Here is a 16,491-nt window from a genome sequence, read left to right on the forward strand (position 1 = left end):
AAGATTCCCATCTGGGCTCTGACACTCACTAGCACGTCCCCCTGGGCGAGTCACGTTACCTCTCCGGCTTCCATTTCCTCCCCTGTCAATTGTGAGTGCTGGGGAGGAAGGGAGGGTGATGATAATATTTATACCGTGATTTACTGTGAGAGTCAAAAGAAATCACTTGAATAACTGTAAAAAGACTATTCAGAAATAACGTATCATTATCTTAAAGGGAAAGCTCTGGGAAAAAAAAAGGAAAGGGAACTTAAACCTATAGACCCCCTGAGGAAGATATGTTCTCTCCTTTGAGAATTGCCCAGTGGCTGTGAAGAAGCTGATGCTGGGCAGAGGAGGGGTCAAAAGAATTTGTGTGTAGGGGGATGGTCTTGGGTATCCAAGATACTAACCAGAAACAGGAATCAGGATTTCCTTCAGCCAAGTATCTGTTTGTCTCTGTACTTTTCCTCTAGCCATCTTCTCTCCCACATTTTTTTTTCTCCTCCCTCCTCTCCACCCCCCACCCCCTCACCAAGGAAGGAATTGGTCAGCTCCACCCCCCCCATGGCTCCGCCCCCAACTCGGCAGGCCAAGAGTTAACAGCTGCACCTGTTGAGGTATACCTGCTGTCGGCAGCACCTGTACCTGCAGCCAATCAGCGCCAGCGCTGCCGGGAACCTACCTGTCAGCAGAATCCCGACACTGAAACCTCAACATAAATCAAACACTTCCCTGGGCAGGGAATGTCTGTGTCAGGCAAGAATTAGAGACGAGCGGTCAGCAGAGCTTCGGTGCCCAGTGCCCATCGACCATTTGAGCCTGGGAGCCTGGGAGCAGGAAGATGTCGAATGAACTTGAGTGAGTAAACATCGGTGGATGCCTGGCGCTGAGTGTGGAGGCTGGATGGGCTTTCTAGAAGGGGAAAGAGCTGGGAGGCTGGCGCCAAGATGCACAGAGCAATTTGTAAGAGTAAATGAATGGGCTGACGATCTCATTCTGGCGTGTTGAGGCAAGCCCCATCTCAAGCGAGGGCTGAGTTTCCCTGGGAAAATCTTTTTTTTTCTCCTTTCTCTCTCTGCTGAGCAGTTTCGAGCCAAGCAGGGGAAACACAGGACTGAAACTGTGAAGGCTTTCGGCACCACTTTCTGATACTGTGAAGGAGCCTTAGAAATCAGAGACGGCTCCAATCCCATCTAGGCTTTCTATCTTCATGCCAAAAGGAACTTCTTTGAGGTGGTTCTAAGAACTGTCGTAGGCAAAGTGTTGGGTTTCTCTAAGGGGACTTGTTTGTTGGGTTGGAACAGTCCCAAGTGGGAAGGTTACAGTGCGCTGGTTAAACATACGCACTCTTTAGTCAGCCTGACCTAGGTTCAAACCAGACCTCCGCTCCTCAAGGGCTGTGCGATCTGGATTTGGACAGGTCATTCAACGGACCTGAGCTTCATTTTCCTCACCTAGGAAATGGGTACAACAACGTTTTGTAGGATTCTTGAGAGAGTTAAGTGTGGTAAAGGCTGTAAAACGCTTAGCACAGAGCCGTGGTCTAAAGATGCGTCCAACAAAACGTCGTTGATTTTACTCAGAGGCAGTTCAAAGACGGAGGAAGGTGAGCGTGGTTTTCAGCGAGGTCATCTCTCTTGCCTGACAGGATGCAGGGGCCTTTCTGCCCACATCTGGGATTTAGAATCCCCATTGGGTGATGCTTTCATCATGGATTTCTGCTTGGGGTCCAGGCCTCAGAGAAGGTGGGATGAGGCTGGGACTCTGGGCTGCTGTAGCCTGGGTTTGGGGAGCTGGCAGAAGCCAGGCTTCTAAAACACAGACTACCCTCTTCCTGCCACCCTCAGAGGTGAGTGGGCAGAGTCAAGGGTTGAACCATCTTTTTTTCTCTAGCTACTCCTTAATAGATTGTTTTAAGAACTTGAAGAACTGACAGTAGAGCAGTTGGGGGGTCCTCACTGCAGACAAGTTTCCCTGATACGAGTCAGCTCTTGGATTCTCTTGGGTTAGCCGACTATGTTCATGGTACGACCACTGGGCATCAGATTTCTCTTGAATGAACTCCCTGGGGTTGACGATGTGTTTACAACTGGAATAAGAGCAGGGGCAGGGGAGCCAACATATGGGTTCAAGTCCCAGCTCTGCCATTAATTAGCTGTGTGACCTTGGCCAAGTCACTTCACCTGAGTGTCAGTTTCCTCACCTGTAAATTGTGGCCATATTGGTACCCACCTCATTGAGGTGTTGGGGTGTCCAATAGCTTTAGGAAAGCAATTGGTTTGAAGCAGTTGGTTTAAAGTGGTTCAAAGCAATCTAAAATTCTCTTGTCACTTCACACAGAAACAACCAATCAGTGAGCATTTTGGAATCCCTTGCTTTCTATTTCTCTATTCTTTGAAACAAAAAAAACCATCTTGTGATGTGTCTCCATCCCACTTAGATCTGTTGGTTAAAACAGCAGAGGCTGTGGACCAAAATGTATTCATTGGTGCCCCTTAGGGGGTAAGTATCCTGAAGCTGGGTTACATGAACAAAGACGTTTCCTGTTCTTCTCCTCCTTTATGACTGGATTTTGAAGTCAGATCTCCTGACAGTTGAGGCTTCTCCTTTTGGGGTGGGGTCAGAGGAACCTGTGCCTGCTGAGTAATTGCAGGCAGACTCTGAAGTCACCCTGAGAGATCACAATGATGGAGTCTCAGTGCCTGGGGGCTCAAGTGACTTTACTGATAAGGGGTTGGGGGTGGGCAGCGAATCAAATGCTTGGCTTGCAAGTTTTGAGCTGCTGCTGCGGTGGCCAGGGATGTTGCTGTTACAGTCCCCCTAAAAGGGCTGAGTTAAGAGAATTGGTCCTAGCGTCCGTTTTGAGCCCCCAAAGAACAACCACGTCTTGCTAGACCCTGGTGTAGTGGAAAAAGCCAGATGTGTACGTGATTCTACCAGTCAGCAACTTAAGGATCCTGGTGAATGTGCTTCTCCTCCCTGGCCGTCTGTTTCCTTCTCTGTCCAATAAGGACTAAAACACCTACCTGGACAGGGAAACAGTGAGCTCCCATATGTGGGCCACCCGGCCTGGAGGAGGAGCTCCATAAACGCGGGCCCGATTACTAGGCCACTTCGAAGGGCAGCTCTCGAGGAGCATGGAGGCCAAGGCGGTGGAGTCAGAAGCCAGCTCTAGGCAGCTGGCAGGTGGAGCGCACGGGCCTTTGATGTGGTTGGGCTGGACGCGGCCTCTGCAAGTGGCCAGGGGCCGCCAGCCCAGGTCGTAGGCGCTGGGGGAACTAGAGCCAGTCGCAAAGGATCCTGGGGCGGTGGGGGATCCCGGAAGTCGCTGCTTGCTGCCTTCCTCTCGCGGGAAAACAGCTCCCCGGGGGGCGCCCGGCCGCAGGAAGGCTGCCCTCTTTAGAGTCCTAAATGGAGTGGTGGCCAAATGGTGGTCGAGGGCCTCCTGGGTGCTCAGCCGGCTTGCGCAGTCCTGTCTCGCCCAACGAGGAAATGAGAGGATCGAGATTAAGTGATCAGCACGCAGTAGGTCTATCAGTGGAGGAGAGAGAAGGAAGTGAGTGCGACCCATTCGGGCTGCGGCAGTTTGCCCTCCCCCGCCCCCCGCTTTTCTGGAAGCAGCTTCCTCCCTGAAACCTTGGAGAGCTCGCTGCAGCCACAGTGGAGGGCGGGAGGGGGCCCAGAACCATCCCTGACTAAGACCTCGGGGCTGGGGGGCGGGGGGCGCCGCTCCACGTGAGCGCCAGGAGCTCTGGGCTCCAGACTGCCTGCAGCACTGAAAGAGTTAACCAGGAACGCCTCCCGCTGTGGTTTTTGTGGTCGAAACCATGATTGCCAGGAGCAAATTTTTGTCGTGCACGAGGTGTGTTATTAAAAGTCAGAGCTACGCTGCTGCTGAATGAAAAGTTAAAAACCCTCATTAAGGCTGGGCTGTAAAACAGGGGAACCGGGCCGAGAGCCCTCGAAGACCCTAACACCCTAGCAGTGGTGGCCACTTCCACGCTGCTGGCTCAGCTTGCCCAGAAGAGCCCTGTCGGTGCCTGGAGCGAAAAGGGTCTCTCAGGGGTCCACGCAGAGGAGGGGGGCGGGGAGGAAGGGCCGCAGGGCCGAAACAAATAGCATACCTGAAGCTCCTTTCGGTTAAAAGAAAAATAATAGCCAAGCCTTTATTTGAGCGCTGATTCCACAGCCGACCCAGGGTCCAGTGCTTGATGCAGACGTCATATCCTTTAATCCTCCCAGCACTCCAGTCAGGGTTGGGAGTGTAAATACAACTTTGCAGATGCGGAGACTTCGGCTTGTCCCCGGCTTCCCAAGATCTCACTGAAGAGCTGGGATCTTGCAGGGGCTAAAAGGATGCTCCACACCAGTGTGCCACCCTGCTTCCCACCAGCAGAGATGTTGCAGAAAGTTGAGATATGCCCAGCTGTTCACAGTGTTTGTCTCTGAGCAGAGGAATGCAGGTGAATTCTAGGCTCTGCTTCCAATTTTTCTATTGGTTCCACATTTTATATATTGTATTTTACAAGTCTGTGTCACTTTTGAAATGAGGAGAGGGAGGAGAGAGAGTCATTATTTTTAAAAGAGAAAATTACTGGTTCACCTAAAAAAAAAATTTTTTTTTTTTTTTCTTCTCAAAAGTGTGGTCCTTGGACCAGCGTCATCGGTGTCATCACCTGGGAACTCCTTAGAAATGCAAATTCTCAGCCCCACCCTAGACCTACTGAATCAGAAACTCTGGGGGTGAGGTTCAGCAATATGTGTTTTAACAGGCCCTCCAGGTGATTCTGATACATGTTCCAGGTGAAGAACCATTGGCCTAGAAGACCTGGCAGAGGATTGGCAGGCAGAAGGCTCCCAGATCCCCTCTGATCTCCACTGTAGTTGCTGAGTCAGCAGGGTGAGAGCTTTGCTGTGGGGTCACACCTGTGTTTGCTCCAGCTCCCCCACATACAGACTTGGTGACTTTTGAATGAGCTCCCTAACCTCTGTGTCAGTTTCTGCATGTGTAGATAACACGCAGCAGCTCACGGGGCATGTATGAGGATGCAAAGGTACACGGCCTGACCTATAAAATAACTTAGTTCCTTCTTCTTTCCCTGTCTTCCCTCCTCTCTGGAACTCAGCTTTTCCATTTGTAAACTAGAGCAGATAATCCTGGCAGCGCCCTCCTTCTCTTCCTTTTGCCTCCTTAAAAAGGTCAGAGCACCTGATGTAGTGAAAGTCTTGAAGGAAAATTCTGTCACCAGAATGAGGTGTTGTTTCTCTGGGCCTTCTTAGGAGGTCAGCAAGAATTGGGACCTTTTGAGGATAGGGACAGCGAAGTATTTACCTTTGTGTCCCAGTCCTCAGCACAGGGCCAATTACAGAATAACCCTCAGTGAGTGTTGAATGAATCAGTGAGTGAATGAATGAAAGGACGTAGTACCCTGAGTCTGGAGGTGGATGGCAACAACTTTCACATCTCAATTGAACAATAGAGGGGGAAAAAAATAGGAAAATTGGACAGGAAACCGAGAGGAGAATAGAGCATGAAAGAAGAATTCCCGTCAAGGGAAGAATTTTCAAAGGGGAGAAAGTGAGTTTCTGGTATAATTAGAAAATGGCACATAATTAACTTACATGCAACTAGAAGCATTGGCTGGAGCCTGGCTGCCCTCAGTTAACTTGCCCACCTGGATCCAGATGATGAAGCTGGCAGTGGCTGCCCCTCTTTATATCTGGGACTCTCCAAGCACCAAGTGTCCTGCCACTAGAAGGAGGAGAAAGTGAGACTGAGTTGTCATACAGTTTGTGGGGGCCATCCCACAAAGTTAGTATTAGTAATAATAGTTCATGTTATTATGTGCTGGCACTATGCTGATCACTTTGCCTCCCTTATCTCATTGCATTTTCCAACAGTACTATCTCACAAGGTTGTTGGAAAAATTAAAACAGTAACTAGCAAATTTGGAGCCAGCATCTGGCACTTGGTAAGCCCTCAATGAACAATGGGTATCATACAACCTGTGAGCTTAGTGCTCTCATTTCCCCCCATTTTTAACAGGTAAGAGAATTGAGGCACAGAGAGGTCAAGTTGCATAAAGTCACACAGCTAGTAACCAGCAGAGTTGAAACTAGAACCCAGGTCTGCATAGCTCTGGGGCCCACCCTGCAGCCGTTAGTTCACACTGCCTCATTCATGGAGTCATTCTAGAGCCATGCCCTAGGCATTGCCATTTCCCCATTGAGGCCCCCAAATGAGCCCCCACCATGTGACAAGGCACATTTCACAACCTGTGCATCCAGAAACCAGATGGGCCACTTGTAAGCACGACAACCCTGGAGCACTCCTGTCATGCCCAGGGAACACCTTGCATGGGGATGACTGAAAAATGATTCCTCCCTGAGCCGTCGTGGCAGGGCCTCCCCGTGGGTAATTAGTGAGTGTGATTGATCACTGCTGATGAGGCTGGGTGGCTCACAGCAGGGTTTGGCAAGTCATTGGGTGTATCTCAGTGTCAACACCCAACTCAGGCAGCCCCTGGAACTCTTCCTCCTCCGGCTGCAGGGAAGTGGGGTACACCCAGATCACTGGATCTCTCCTGTGCCAGGCACCTCCTCCTTTTGTGGGGCTTGAGGCTACTCCCTTGGTGGTGAGTTTTCCTCTCCTCTGTAAAACTGAGTAAGAGGCTTTATTTTTCCACCTCCGAATTATTGAAATGCCTTTGAGATAAGGTAGTGATGGAGCTGAGTACTGGATGGGAAGCTAGGAGACTCGAATCCCAATCCTGTTATGTGCTCTGTGTCCTTTGGCAAGTCACCTGCTCCCAGAGACTGGGTTTCTAAAGTCTCTTTCCACTTTACCTGGAACCTGAAAAGCCTCAACGAATGACTGAGGAACATTGACCTAGTCTCATTGGACGTTTTAAGTGGCTCGGCCAGAAAGCAGTGTGCATTTAGAGTCTGAAAGGACTTGGGAGGAAACCCTACTTCAGTGCTCTAGGCTGCCTCCATCCTGATGCCCAGAAAGATGTATGCTGGGGTCAGGAGGCTGAGTGCAACTGGGCATGGAGCACACCTCTCCCAGGCTGTGGGCCCAGAGTAAACTGCTGGGGAAAAACCCCACCCACACTAGAACCCCTGCCTGGGCGGTTTGCACATCCCCCACAGCCTAGGAAGGAGCCCTCAGGCAGACTCCAGAGCTCTTCTGTCCTGGTCTCCTATTCTCCTCTCTCCCAGATGAAGGAGAAGCCAGACCAGAGAGGCTCTGAGGAGGCAGGCTTATGAAGGTTTTTGAGGCCAGAAGCCAGAAGCCTCTGTTCAAGGCCTGGTGCCATGAGATAGCAGCTGGGTGGCCTTAGGCAAGCCAGTGGCCTTCACTGTGGTGCATTTTCTTCCTGCTATCAAGTAGGGATAGTCATACCTTGCCTCCCCACCTTACAGGGGCATTGCAGGATAAGAGGTGATGACACATGTGTGAGACGCATATTGACAAATATAGCATGCTATGCAAATGCAAGGGATTATCAAATCTCAGGCTTGAGTTTCCTTCTCAGTGGGCTGGCCTTCCCTGAAACTAGGCAACATATGCAAAAAACCTGGCTCACACCAGCCACACAGTAGGCAGACAAGCTCTGGGAGCCATCCTGGGCTTATGCCTTTGACCTTGCCTTTCATCTGGAAGGTCCAAGATCCTTCCCACCTGTCTCCATGCTCCCTCTTCCCTTCCACCTCTCTTCTCAACCAACATCTAGTCACTCCCCCGAGTTTAGCCAGGTCAGAAGGCCTCCTGCTTCTTTTCCTCCATAGTTTTCTTCACCTGATAGTAGCTGTTCATTTGTTTTTGTAGTCATGTCTGTCTGCCTGCCCCTAAAATGCAACCTCTGTGATCTCGTCTGCTTAGGACAAGGCCTGGCATATAGTATAACAAGTATTGATAAATATTTATGAAAATGAGGCATAGATGGTTAGATGGATGGATGCCACCAAGGTTTATTGGTTTGGGGAGTTCCCACTGTGACGCAGTGGAAATGAATCTGACCAGTATCTATGAGGATGCGGGTTTGATCCCTGGCCTAGCTCAGTGGGTTAAGGATCCAGTGTTGCCATGAGCTGTGGTGTAGGTTACAGATGCGGCTTGGATCTAGTGTGGCTGTGGCTGTGGTTGTGGTTGTGGTGTAGGCCTGCAGCTGCAGCTCCAACTCGACCCCTCACCTGGGAACTTCCGTATGCCGTGGGTGTGGCCCTGAAAAGAAAAAGAAAAAAAAAGATTTATTGGCTTTTCCCCCTTTTCTTCTACATCCCTTCTTGGAAACCAGTGGTTGGTGGAAGAGTGATGGTCACAGAGTTAGGTCTCGGGAGACTGGCTTTGTAACTCACTCAGCCAGTGCCCTGTAACAGGTCACCTATAAGTCTCTGTTGTCTATTTCCTGGTCTGTGAAGCAGAGATAATAACACATCCTATGTGTTGGGAGGCTCCACGAGATAATGAATGTGAAAGTCAAGGCAAGGGGTTATTACACTGTCTCTTTTGTTTTTGACATGGACCCTGGTTCACAGACAGGAGGCTTGGGGAGGATGTTAATTTAAGAACCTCGGGCAGAGTCTCCCCTTTACTCTCATTTGGGGGTTCAAAGACGATGATGGTCATGATGATGATAGCGATGACGGCTCTTATTTACTAAGCAATTACTCTCCGGCGGGCTCTAGGCTCAGCACATTTCTTAAGGTTAATGCCCCTAATTCTCCTAACAACCCGTGAGATTATCCCCACTCTGCAGTAGCCAGTCCCGGTGACTCCCTCACACGACTGTGTTCTTGTTTTCTTCACAGCACTCATCACTAACTAAAATTCACTCATTCACCTCCTTGTTTTGGTCTGTCTGCCCCAATTAGACTGTAAGTCCCCTGGAAGCAGAGTCTTATCTGTCTTTTCTTGGTTGATTCCTCAGTGCCTAGAAGAGTCCCTGACTGGCAGACAGAAGACGCCAAATAGGCCCATTTAACAGATGAGCCTTAGAGGGACTAAGTGCCTCACCCACGGTCACACACAGTTACTCAGGTCTGCAAGGCTATGCCCCTGGTGCTGCTTCCTCCCATGGTGCCAGAGGTTGTTCTGGGCTGTGCCCTGGTGAAGAGCTGATGACAGAGGGCTGCCCAGGGCCAAGTCCTCCCCCTGTACCCTCCTCCCCCATTCCCCTTTCATCTTCTGATAGCTGAGGTGTTCTGCCTTGGACAGGGACACCAACAGAGTTTGTGGAGGCCCTCAGGGAAGATGACTGCATAGGCTCGAGTCATCTCGTCTCCCCTCTTGTTCTGGCTTTGTCTCCCATTAGTAGGGCTCACTGCTTCTCAGAACACTTTTCACACCCGGCGCCCCCTGGTCTCTCAGCCCTCAGTTTTAATCTTTAAGGCGTCAGGGAGCCAAAAGGTTTTGGACTTCAGGATTTGGCACGTAAGTCAATGCTGGCTAACCTTATCCATAGCCAAGACGTTCTAGAAGCCAAATGCTTTGTCCTAGAATATGACGTGATCGTTAGCATGAGCAGGCGTGGGAAGCAGGACACCAGCACTCCCAGCATCTGGCCAGAAACTTCCAGTCCTCTTGCTTCTTCCCTAACTACCCCTTGCCTTGTGCAGTGGGAAATCCCTTTCTGTCCTGCAGTGGAAGCTTGGTTCAATGTATTCCAGAGGAGGGGAATTTCCAGAATCAGAAAGGCATTTGAAAGGATACCAACGTGGAGTTAAGAGCTACATCTTGGAGTCCAACAAGTCCAGGTTCAAGTTGAGCCTCTGCCACTTACTAGGCTGAGTGACCTTGAGCACGAAATACCACCTAAATTTCAATTCCCTAGACCCTGTTGTGCAGAGTGGATAAGATGATGCAGAAAGACAGCTGGAAAGGTGTCTGCCTATGGTAAGCACTTGAGGTATGGTAGCTGCTGTGTATCAAGGAATCAGACTTTGGGATCCCGGCAGGATGGATTGGAGACCCTCGTAGGCCAGAAAAGCCCCCCGGAGGAACACCACACGCTGGCCTTTTCTTTGTTTCTAAAGTGACTTTATCATTGTCTTCTAAAATTTAACTTTTGGGTAGGGTAAGGTAGCTGATGGCTCATCGAAGCCAATATGGTCCTTCAACTAGACTCAGCAAATTGGAACTCTAAGCCCAGCTCTGCCAGTGACTTGCAGGGTGACCACATTCTGTACCACTTCTCAAGCCCTTGATGTCTAGCTCCAAGCTGGGCCGAGAGCACAGTTTGCGTGTGTGTGTGTGTGTGTGTGTGTGTGTGTGTGTGTGTGTTACTTCTTTATTAAAAATTATAAATGGAATATTATATCAACACCTGAAGACCAAACTACAGCCAAAGATTCCATAGGCTCAAGATTTTGGGCATTCTAAAGTTTTTTATCAAGTATATCCTTTCCGTGGCATGGCACCATCATTCTTCATATATTAAGCAGTTGTTACGTGCCAGAGACGGTTCTAAGCATTTTTTTGCATGAGGATGCACTCAGGCCTAATAATTATAGGTGCTATTCTTACACTCATTTTACGAACAAGGAACAGTGCTGGGCACTGGGGTTCGCAAAGCACCCGGAGAGTGGGGCTCCCCCAGGCCTTTCCCTGTTTCTCCCATGCCCCCTTGGTGTACGAGTTGTGCTTATGCTGGGACTGGGAGGGGGTGGGGTAGCCCCCTGGGCTTGCTCTGTACGTTCCTCTAACCCCAGGCCCAGGAAGCAGCTGGGAGGGGCCTCTTCTCACCTCTTCATCTTAAGGCCCTTGATTTATAGCATCAGAAACTTGGGGTGTGCCTCCCTCTCTGTGGCCCTGTAGTGGGAAGGTTTCTGTCATTTCTCTTTCCTGTGTGACAGCTCCCTCTTCCTCCCTCCCAGAGCCCAACACCCCACACCCTGGGGCTCAGTGGGATGGGAGGCACTGCCCCCCCCCCCCCCCCCCCCCCCCGCCGTGAAGCCCCTGGGAGACGGCTGCCCTCAGGGGTGTGGGTGTGGCCTGGCTGCTGTTCCCACCCTGTGCCTGAGGATGTAGGCTTAAACTGCCAGGCAGCAGGAGGGCACTTCCTGTGGCACGATTTGTGAGGGTCCTTGCCCACCTGTCAGTCTGCCACAGTGCCTCAGTCCCACACCAAGGCCTTCCTCTGTTGTGGCGCGGTTTCCCCTCTTGGACTACGGCGAAGCAGGGTGGCTTAGAGGAAAGTGTGTGGCTTTGGTACTAGCCAAGCCTCGGTTTAAATCCTGGTTGTGTCATGGACTAGCTGGTTGAATTGGGACATTTTCTTATCTTCTCCCAGTCTCGGGTTTCTCCATCTGGAAAATGGAGCAAATGATCCTTAGCTCGTAGGGTTCTTGGAAGGAACAGAGCTGATGAGTGGAAAGCGTTCATGTATCAGGTTGTAAATGGCGGCTGGCATTGTTCCTGTATCTATAGTGTGCGAGAATGAATGAAACTCACCTAGAAAGCGGGGGTGGCATCTGGTCACTAGGAGACTAATCAGTGCCGCTTCACCTCTGGGGCTCTCTTTTCCCAGCCTGGCTCTCCCCATGCTCTCACCTACCCCTATCCTTCACACACTCTTGGCTCTGAAAGGAACACACCCAGAACGTTCCCACCTCTGTAAAAGCACGTCCGACACCAGTCATTTGCAAAGTGTGGTCCTCAGACTACCAGCATCAGCATTACCAGGGAACTCAGGGGTGGGCCCAGAAATCTCTGTTTTACTAAGCCCTCCATGCCATTCGGATGCAGCAAAAGTTTGAGAACACTATCCGGTCTTACAGGCTCATCCTGCTTGAGCATGAATCCCCTCTGGGCCACTCACTGACCCACTAACAAGGACCTCGGGCAACTCCCTTAACTTCTCTAAGCCTCAGTTTCCTCATGTATAAAATAGGAACAATAATCGTACCTGCCTCACAGGGTTGTTGCGAGAATTGGATGAGATAATCCATGAAAAGTGCTTCGCTCAATGCCTCAAATATGGTCACTGTTCAATAAAGGTTAGATATCATTGTTATCATTATTATTATTACTAGTATTATTATTTTGCTTTTTAGGGCTGCACCTGCAGCATATGGATGTTCCTAGGCTAGGGGTCGAATCAGAGCTGTAGCCACCATCCTACACCATAGCCACAGCAACGGGAGATCCAAGCCGTGTCTTCGACCTACGCTGTAGCTTATGGCAACGCCGGATCCTAACCCACTAAGTGAGGCCAGGGGTTGAACCCACAAGCTCATGGATACTAGCAAGGTTTGTTACCACTGAGCCACAACGGGAACTCCTAGATATTATTTTTATCATCGTCATCATTATTCTGTATTATGTCTCTATTCCTGGCTCCCCCCCGCCCCCGACATAGCTGAGTGATAAATCTCCCATGCTGAGTGTCCCCAACTAAAATGTCTCCTCCTTCAAAAAGTCTTTCTCGATCTCCTGCCTTTGAACCCACCTGGCCTGTCAGAGTTCTCAGTGCAGTGCTCAGGTTCCGCCTGCCTTCGTGTGCCCAGCAGCATTCCACTCCAGTTCCTGGCATCTGGGCACCCTACGATAAAAGTTGGTCTGAAATACCATTTCCCAAGACTAGTTTCTACCCTCAGGACTTTTCACTCTGACTCTCTCTGTCCCTCGCCACCCTCTCTTCTGTGTCTCTCTCTCTCTCTTTCGTCAAAATGATCTCCAGCCTTCTGTGTCTTTCACTGTCTTGAGGAGAACTCCTCATGCTGAGTGACCTGGAAATTTTATCCTTTGCAGCTTGTCATTGTTATTTTCTATCCTTGTTACACTAATTCCCCCGGAATAAGCATCTACTCTGTAGGCAGTTCACTGCCCCTTCTCTGAAGCCTTGTAATAATGGGGTTACAGCCTTCATGTTGCAGATGAGGGAACCAAGGTCCCAGGTCTGCAGCTTCTACCTGGCAACATTTGATAGAGACCCCAAAGCATCTAGCTCCAGAGCTGGGGTACATTCTCCTGCCCAATCTATCCAATGATGACAGAAAAAGGAGTTTCAGGTTTTCAAGGCTGGTAACTCTCTGGATTCCTGGCCGTTGGCCTGGGGCTGATCCTTCACCAACCATCCCCTGGGACAGCCGCAACTTGAGCTCCTTTACTGGTTTTTCAGTTTCAGATCCGTGCGGCTGCTAAAGAATGACCCGGTTAACTTCCAGAAGTTCCCCTACACTACCGAGGATGAGGCCTGGAAGACCTACCTGGAGAACCCCTTGACAGCTGCCACGAAGGCCATGATGAGGGTCAATGGAGACGATGACAGCGTTGCAGCCCTGAGCTTCCTCTACGATTACTACATGGTACCTTCGCCACCCTGGGCGTGCTCCCCCCATCCCCGCCCCCGACTGAATGTGTCTCTGCTTTCAGGCCGCATGGCTCACCAGCCCACCACGACCACCCCTCACCCCTCAGCGTGTTCTTTTTCATCTCTGGGCCTTTGCACATGTTCCTCCTCCTGCCTGGCCTGCTCTCCTTTCCCCTGGCGAAACCCTCGTCTGAGCTTCGGGGCTCAGCTCCAGGGTCACTTCACTCATTCACTGCAGGCGGAGGAGGCCTCCTTTGGGCACCCTTGGCAACCACCGTCATTATCCTTGATGCTCTCTTTAGAAACGTGCCATTTGTACGTTTATTCCTCCAGCTCCCTCATGGCACTGAGCTCCTGGGGGGCAGGAACCATGTCATGATCATTGCCGAGTCCCTAGCACCCCACACTGCCTGCCACATAGTGTTCAATACATTTTGGTTAAATGGATCCATGCCTTGGCCACGCACACTCCATCCCTGCAGGACCTCCCACTTCCCGCTTTCTTTCTGCCCCTGTCCTTTAGGTCACCCTGCCACCCCCACCTGCCTGTTCCATTCCCACCACCTAGATCATGCCTTCTGCTCTTGAATCCATTCCTTTCCCTCAGGGCCCTTCCCAAGGCCCACCTCCTCCTGGAAGCCGTCCTGCCACCCCACCTCTCCCTCTCCTGAGCGTCTCCCTCTCCTTCATACTCTTGCTGCCATTATATGCATAATGGCATATATGCCTTGACAGACTACCTCTTATTGTTCTCTAATTGTTTCTAGGCCTTGGCCTTGACTCTGGGAGATTGTCAACCCTGAGAACAGGACTTGGACCCTCTCATATATGATAAGTGGGCTTAAACCTGTCAGTAGCCACAGTACATAACACACCTGACGTCACTCCCCTTCCAGTGCATGTGCCAGACATTGCTAATGGATTATGACCTGTCTTCTCACTGAGGGTGTATGAGGCCACAAGATCTTTTTCAACCTAGTGTCTGGGCAGCTCCTACCCATCTGTCTGAATTGACATGTGACAGCAAACTGTCTTGCTATTCGTGGTCTGGGTGATTGCTCCAAGAGACGTTCCCTGAGGCTAGGGGGACATGAACAGCTAACTGTTGTGAGCTGAATCTGAGCTTGAAGATTTACAACCACCTTGTAAATAAGCCCTCAAGTTCACTGACCCAGGTTTATCTACTATACAAAGGGAGGCACACTCTCTGTACAAATTCAGAAGCCAAGGGGGAAACTGGTCTCAGACATGAGAAAGCTCCAGTGATCTCTCTGGCTTTGGTTCTCATCCTGGAGATGTATGGTTACTCTGCCTCACCCTCTCCCCAGCAAACATAACATTCTCAGAGCACTTGGCCCAAGCTAATGGGAGAGAAACTTAGATTGACTGCCTCAGCCTCAGGACATGGTAGGAGCCAGCATTCTAGGTCTAGGCTAGACTCCAGCCTGGGATTTACAGTTTGAGGTTGGACTATCAAAAAAAAAAAAAAAAAAAAAGAAAGAAAGCCAGCATCATCTCCCCAGGGCAAGAGACCATTCCCAGAGCCAGAATAGTGGGGACAGGCTCTGAAGGGGACACTTGTAGTGGCTTATTAAAACATGGTGTCCTGGTGAGATATACCTGTACCACTCTCCCCATCCCAGAGCACCTGGATTCAGAGCAGCCCCTGGATTGTCAGGACACAGCCTAATGGAGTGGAAAGAGCACCAGGTGGGAGTTGGAGACCTGTCCCTACTGTAAACTGACAAGGTGGCTTTGGGCAGTATAGGCCTAAAGGTGACCACTTACCATTTCTTACCGAGTGCTGGGCACGGTGCCAGGCACCTTTCCTCATTCTCTCCCACAGGTGTGATTAAGAACCTAGGCGTTGGAGTCACTAGGCTGGGTTGGAGACCTTGTTCTAACTTTATTCGCCTCAAGGAGAAATGACCTGAGTTCTCTAAGTTACAACAATATTATAATGATAATCATGAAAGGTAGCATTTATATCGTGCTCTCCATGTACCAGGTCCTGGTCTAAGCACTTGCAACACTCCCAAGGTTTGGTATTACTGTTACTCCTGTTTTACAGATGAGGACAGTGAGAAAAAGGTGAAGGGACTTGCTCAAGGTCACATGGCCAGAATGTAGCAAATCTAGGAACTGAACACAATAAATCTGGATTCAGAGTCCATGCTTCTAATCTCGGAGCCTCAGTCTCCTCATCCGTATAATGGGGATAACATTAGTAGACATGAGTGGTTGTAGGGATTAAATTAGAGGACAGGGAGTTCCCTTCATGGCGCAGTGGAAACAAATCCGAGTAGGAACCATGAGGTTGCGGGTTCGATCCCTGGCCTCGCTCAGTGGGTTAAGGATCCGGCGTTGCCCTGAGCTGTGGTGTAGGTCGCAGTCGCAACTTGGATCTGGCATTGCTGTGGCTCTGGTGTCGTCCAGCAGCAACAGCCCTGATTCAACCCACTAGCCTGGGAACCTCCATATGCCGAAGGTACAACCCTAAAAAGGACAAAAGATAAATAAATAAATAAAAATTAGAGGATGCAGAGAAGGCACTTAATCAGGGCCGAGTGTTTAGGAAGTACTCCATTAAAAAACAGCGAGCATTATTTTTATTAATAAATCTTCATAATCCCTTTGAAGTAGAGGTTATAATCCCCTACTTGACATATGAAGAAATCGAATCTCAGAAAAGTGCAGGCATTTATCCAGAGTCACACAGCACTTTTAAGTGGTAAATCTAGAATGTAAGCCAGGCCTGCCTGACTCCAATTTCCATGACTGGAGTACTTCTCCCCACTCTCCAACTTGGTGCTCAGACTAAAAGATGGCCTGCCCGCTCTAAGGACTGGAGGGTCTTCCCCCAGTGACCAAGGTAGCTCCCCCTGCCAGGCCAAGCCCTCTGGAGGGGTGGAGGCTCTTACCAGCCAGATCTTGCCTGAGAGGCCCGCATAAATCCTTCCTTCCTCTCTTCTCAGGGCCCCAAGGAGAAGCGGATACTATCCTCTAGCACTGGGGGCCGGAATGACCAAGGAAAGAGGTAAGGCTCGTCCTCGCCACCATCTCTGCCCCTCTGCCCTTCCCAGTGCCCACCCCTGCCTCCACCTCAGGCCCTTTATCCACTGAGCCCAGGAGGCACCCAGTACTCCTAGGGGCCCACAAAAGGATTTTAATCTATTTAAAATCAGAAGAAAGC

General features: G+C 50.3%; 1 protein-coding gene across 2 annotated transcripts in view; it reads left to right on the top strand.

Annotated features, from left to right (window-relative positions):
- The first annotated feature begins 697 nt into the window (after window positions 1–697).
- The window catches only part of GRHL3 (grainyhead like transcription factor 3), a 36,118-nt gene continuing 20,324 nt past the window's right edge, over window positions 698–16,491 (top strand). The window contains exons 1-3 of one of the 2 annotated variants that reach the window (XM_021095540.2): window positions 698–840; window positions 13,107–13,293; window positions 16,274–16,335. In XM_021095540.2, coding sequence (XP_020951199.1) covers window positions 824–840; window positions 13,107–13,293; window positions 16,274–16,335 — 266 coding nt within the window. In that variant the 5' untranslated portion in view covers window positions 698–823. Of the gene's footprint in view, window positions 841–3,332; window positions 3,539–13,106; window positions 13,294–16,273; window positions 16,336–16,491 lie in introns of those variants that run through there. The other variant, XM_003127705.7, reaches the window with a different exon arrangement.

Source organism: Sus scrofa, chromosome 6 (assembly GCF_054392235.1).
Source record: "Sus scrofa isolate SSC_HxYL_T2T_F1_AM1 chromosome 6, Sscrofa_HxYL_maternal_Yorkshire_Landrace_v2.0, whole genome shotgun sequence".
NCBI lineage: Eukaryota > Metazoa > Chordata > Mammalia > Artiodactyla > Suidae > Sus > Sus scrofa.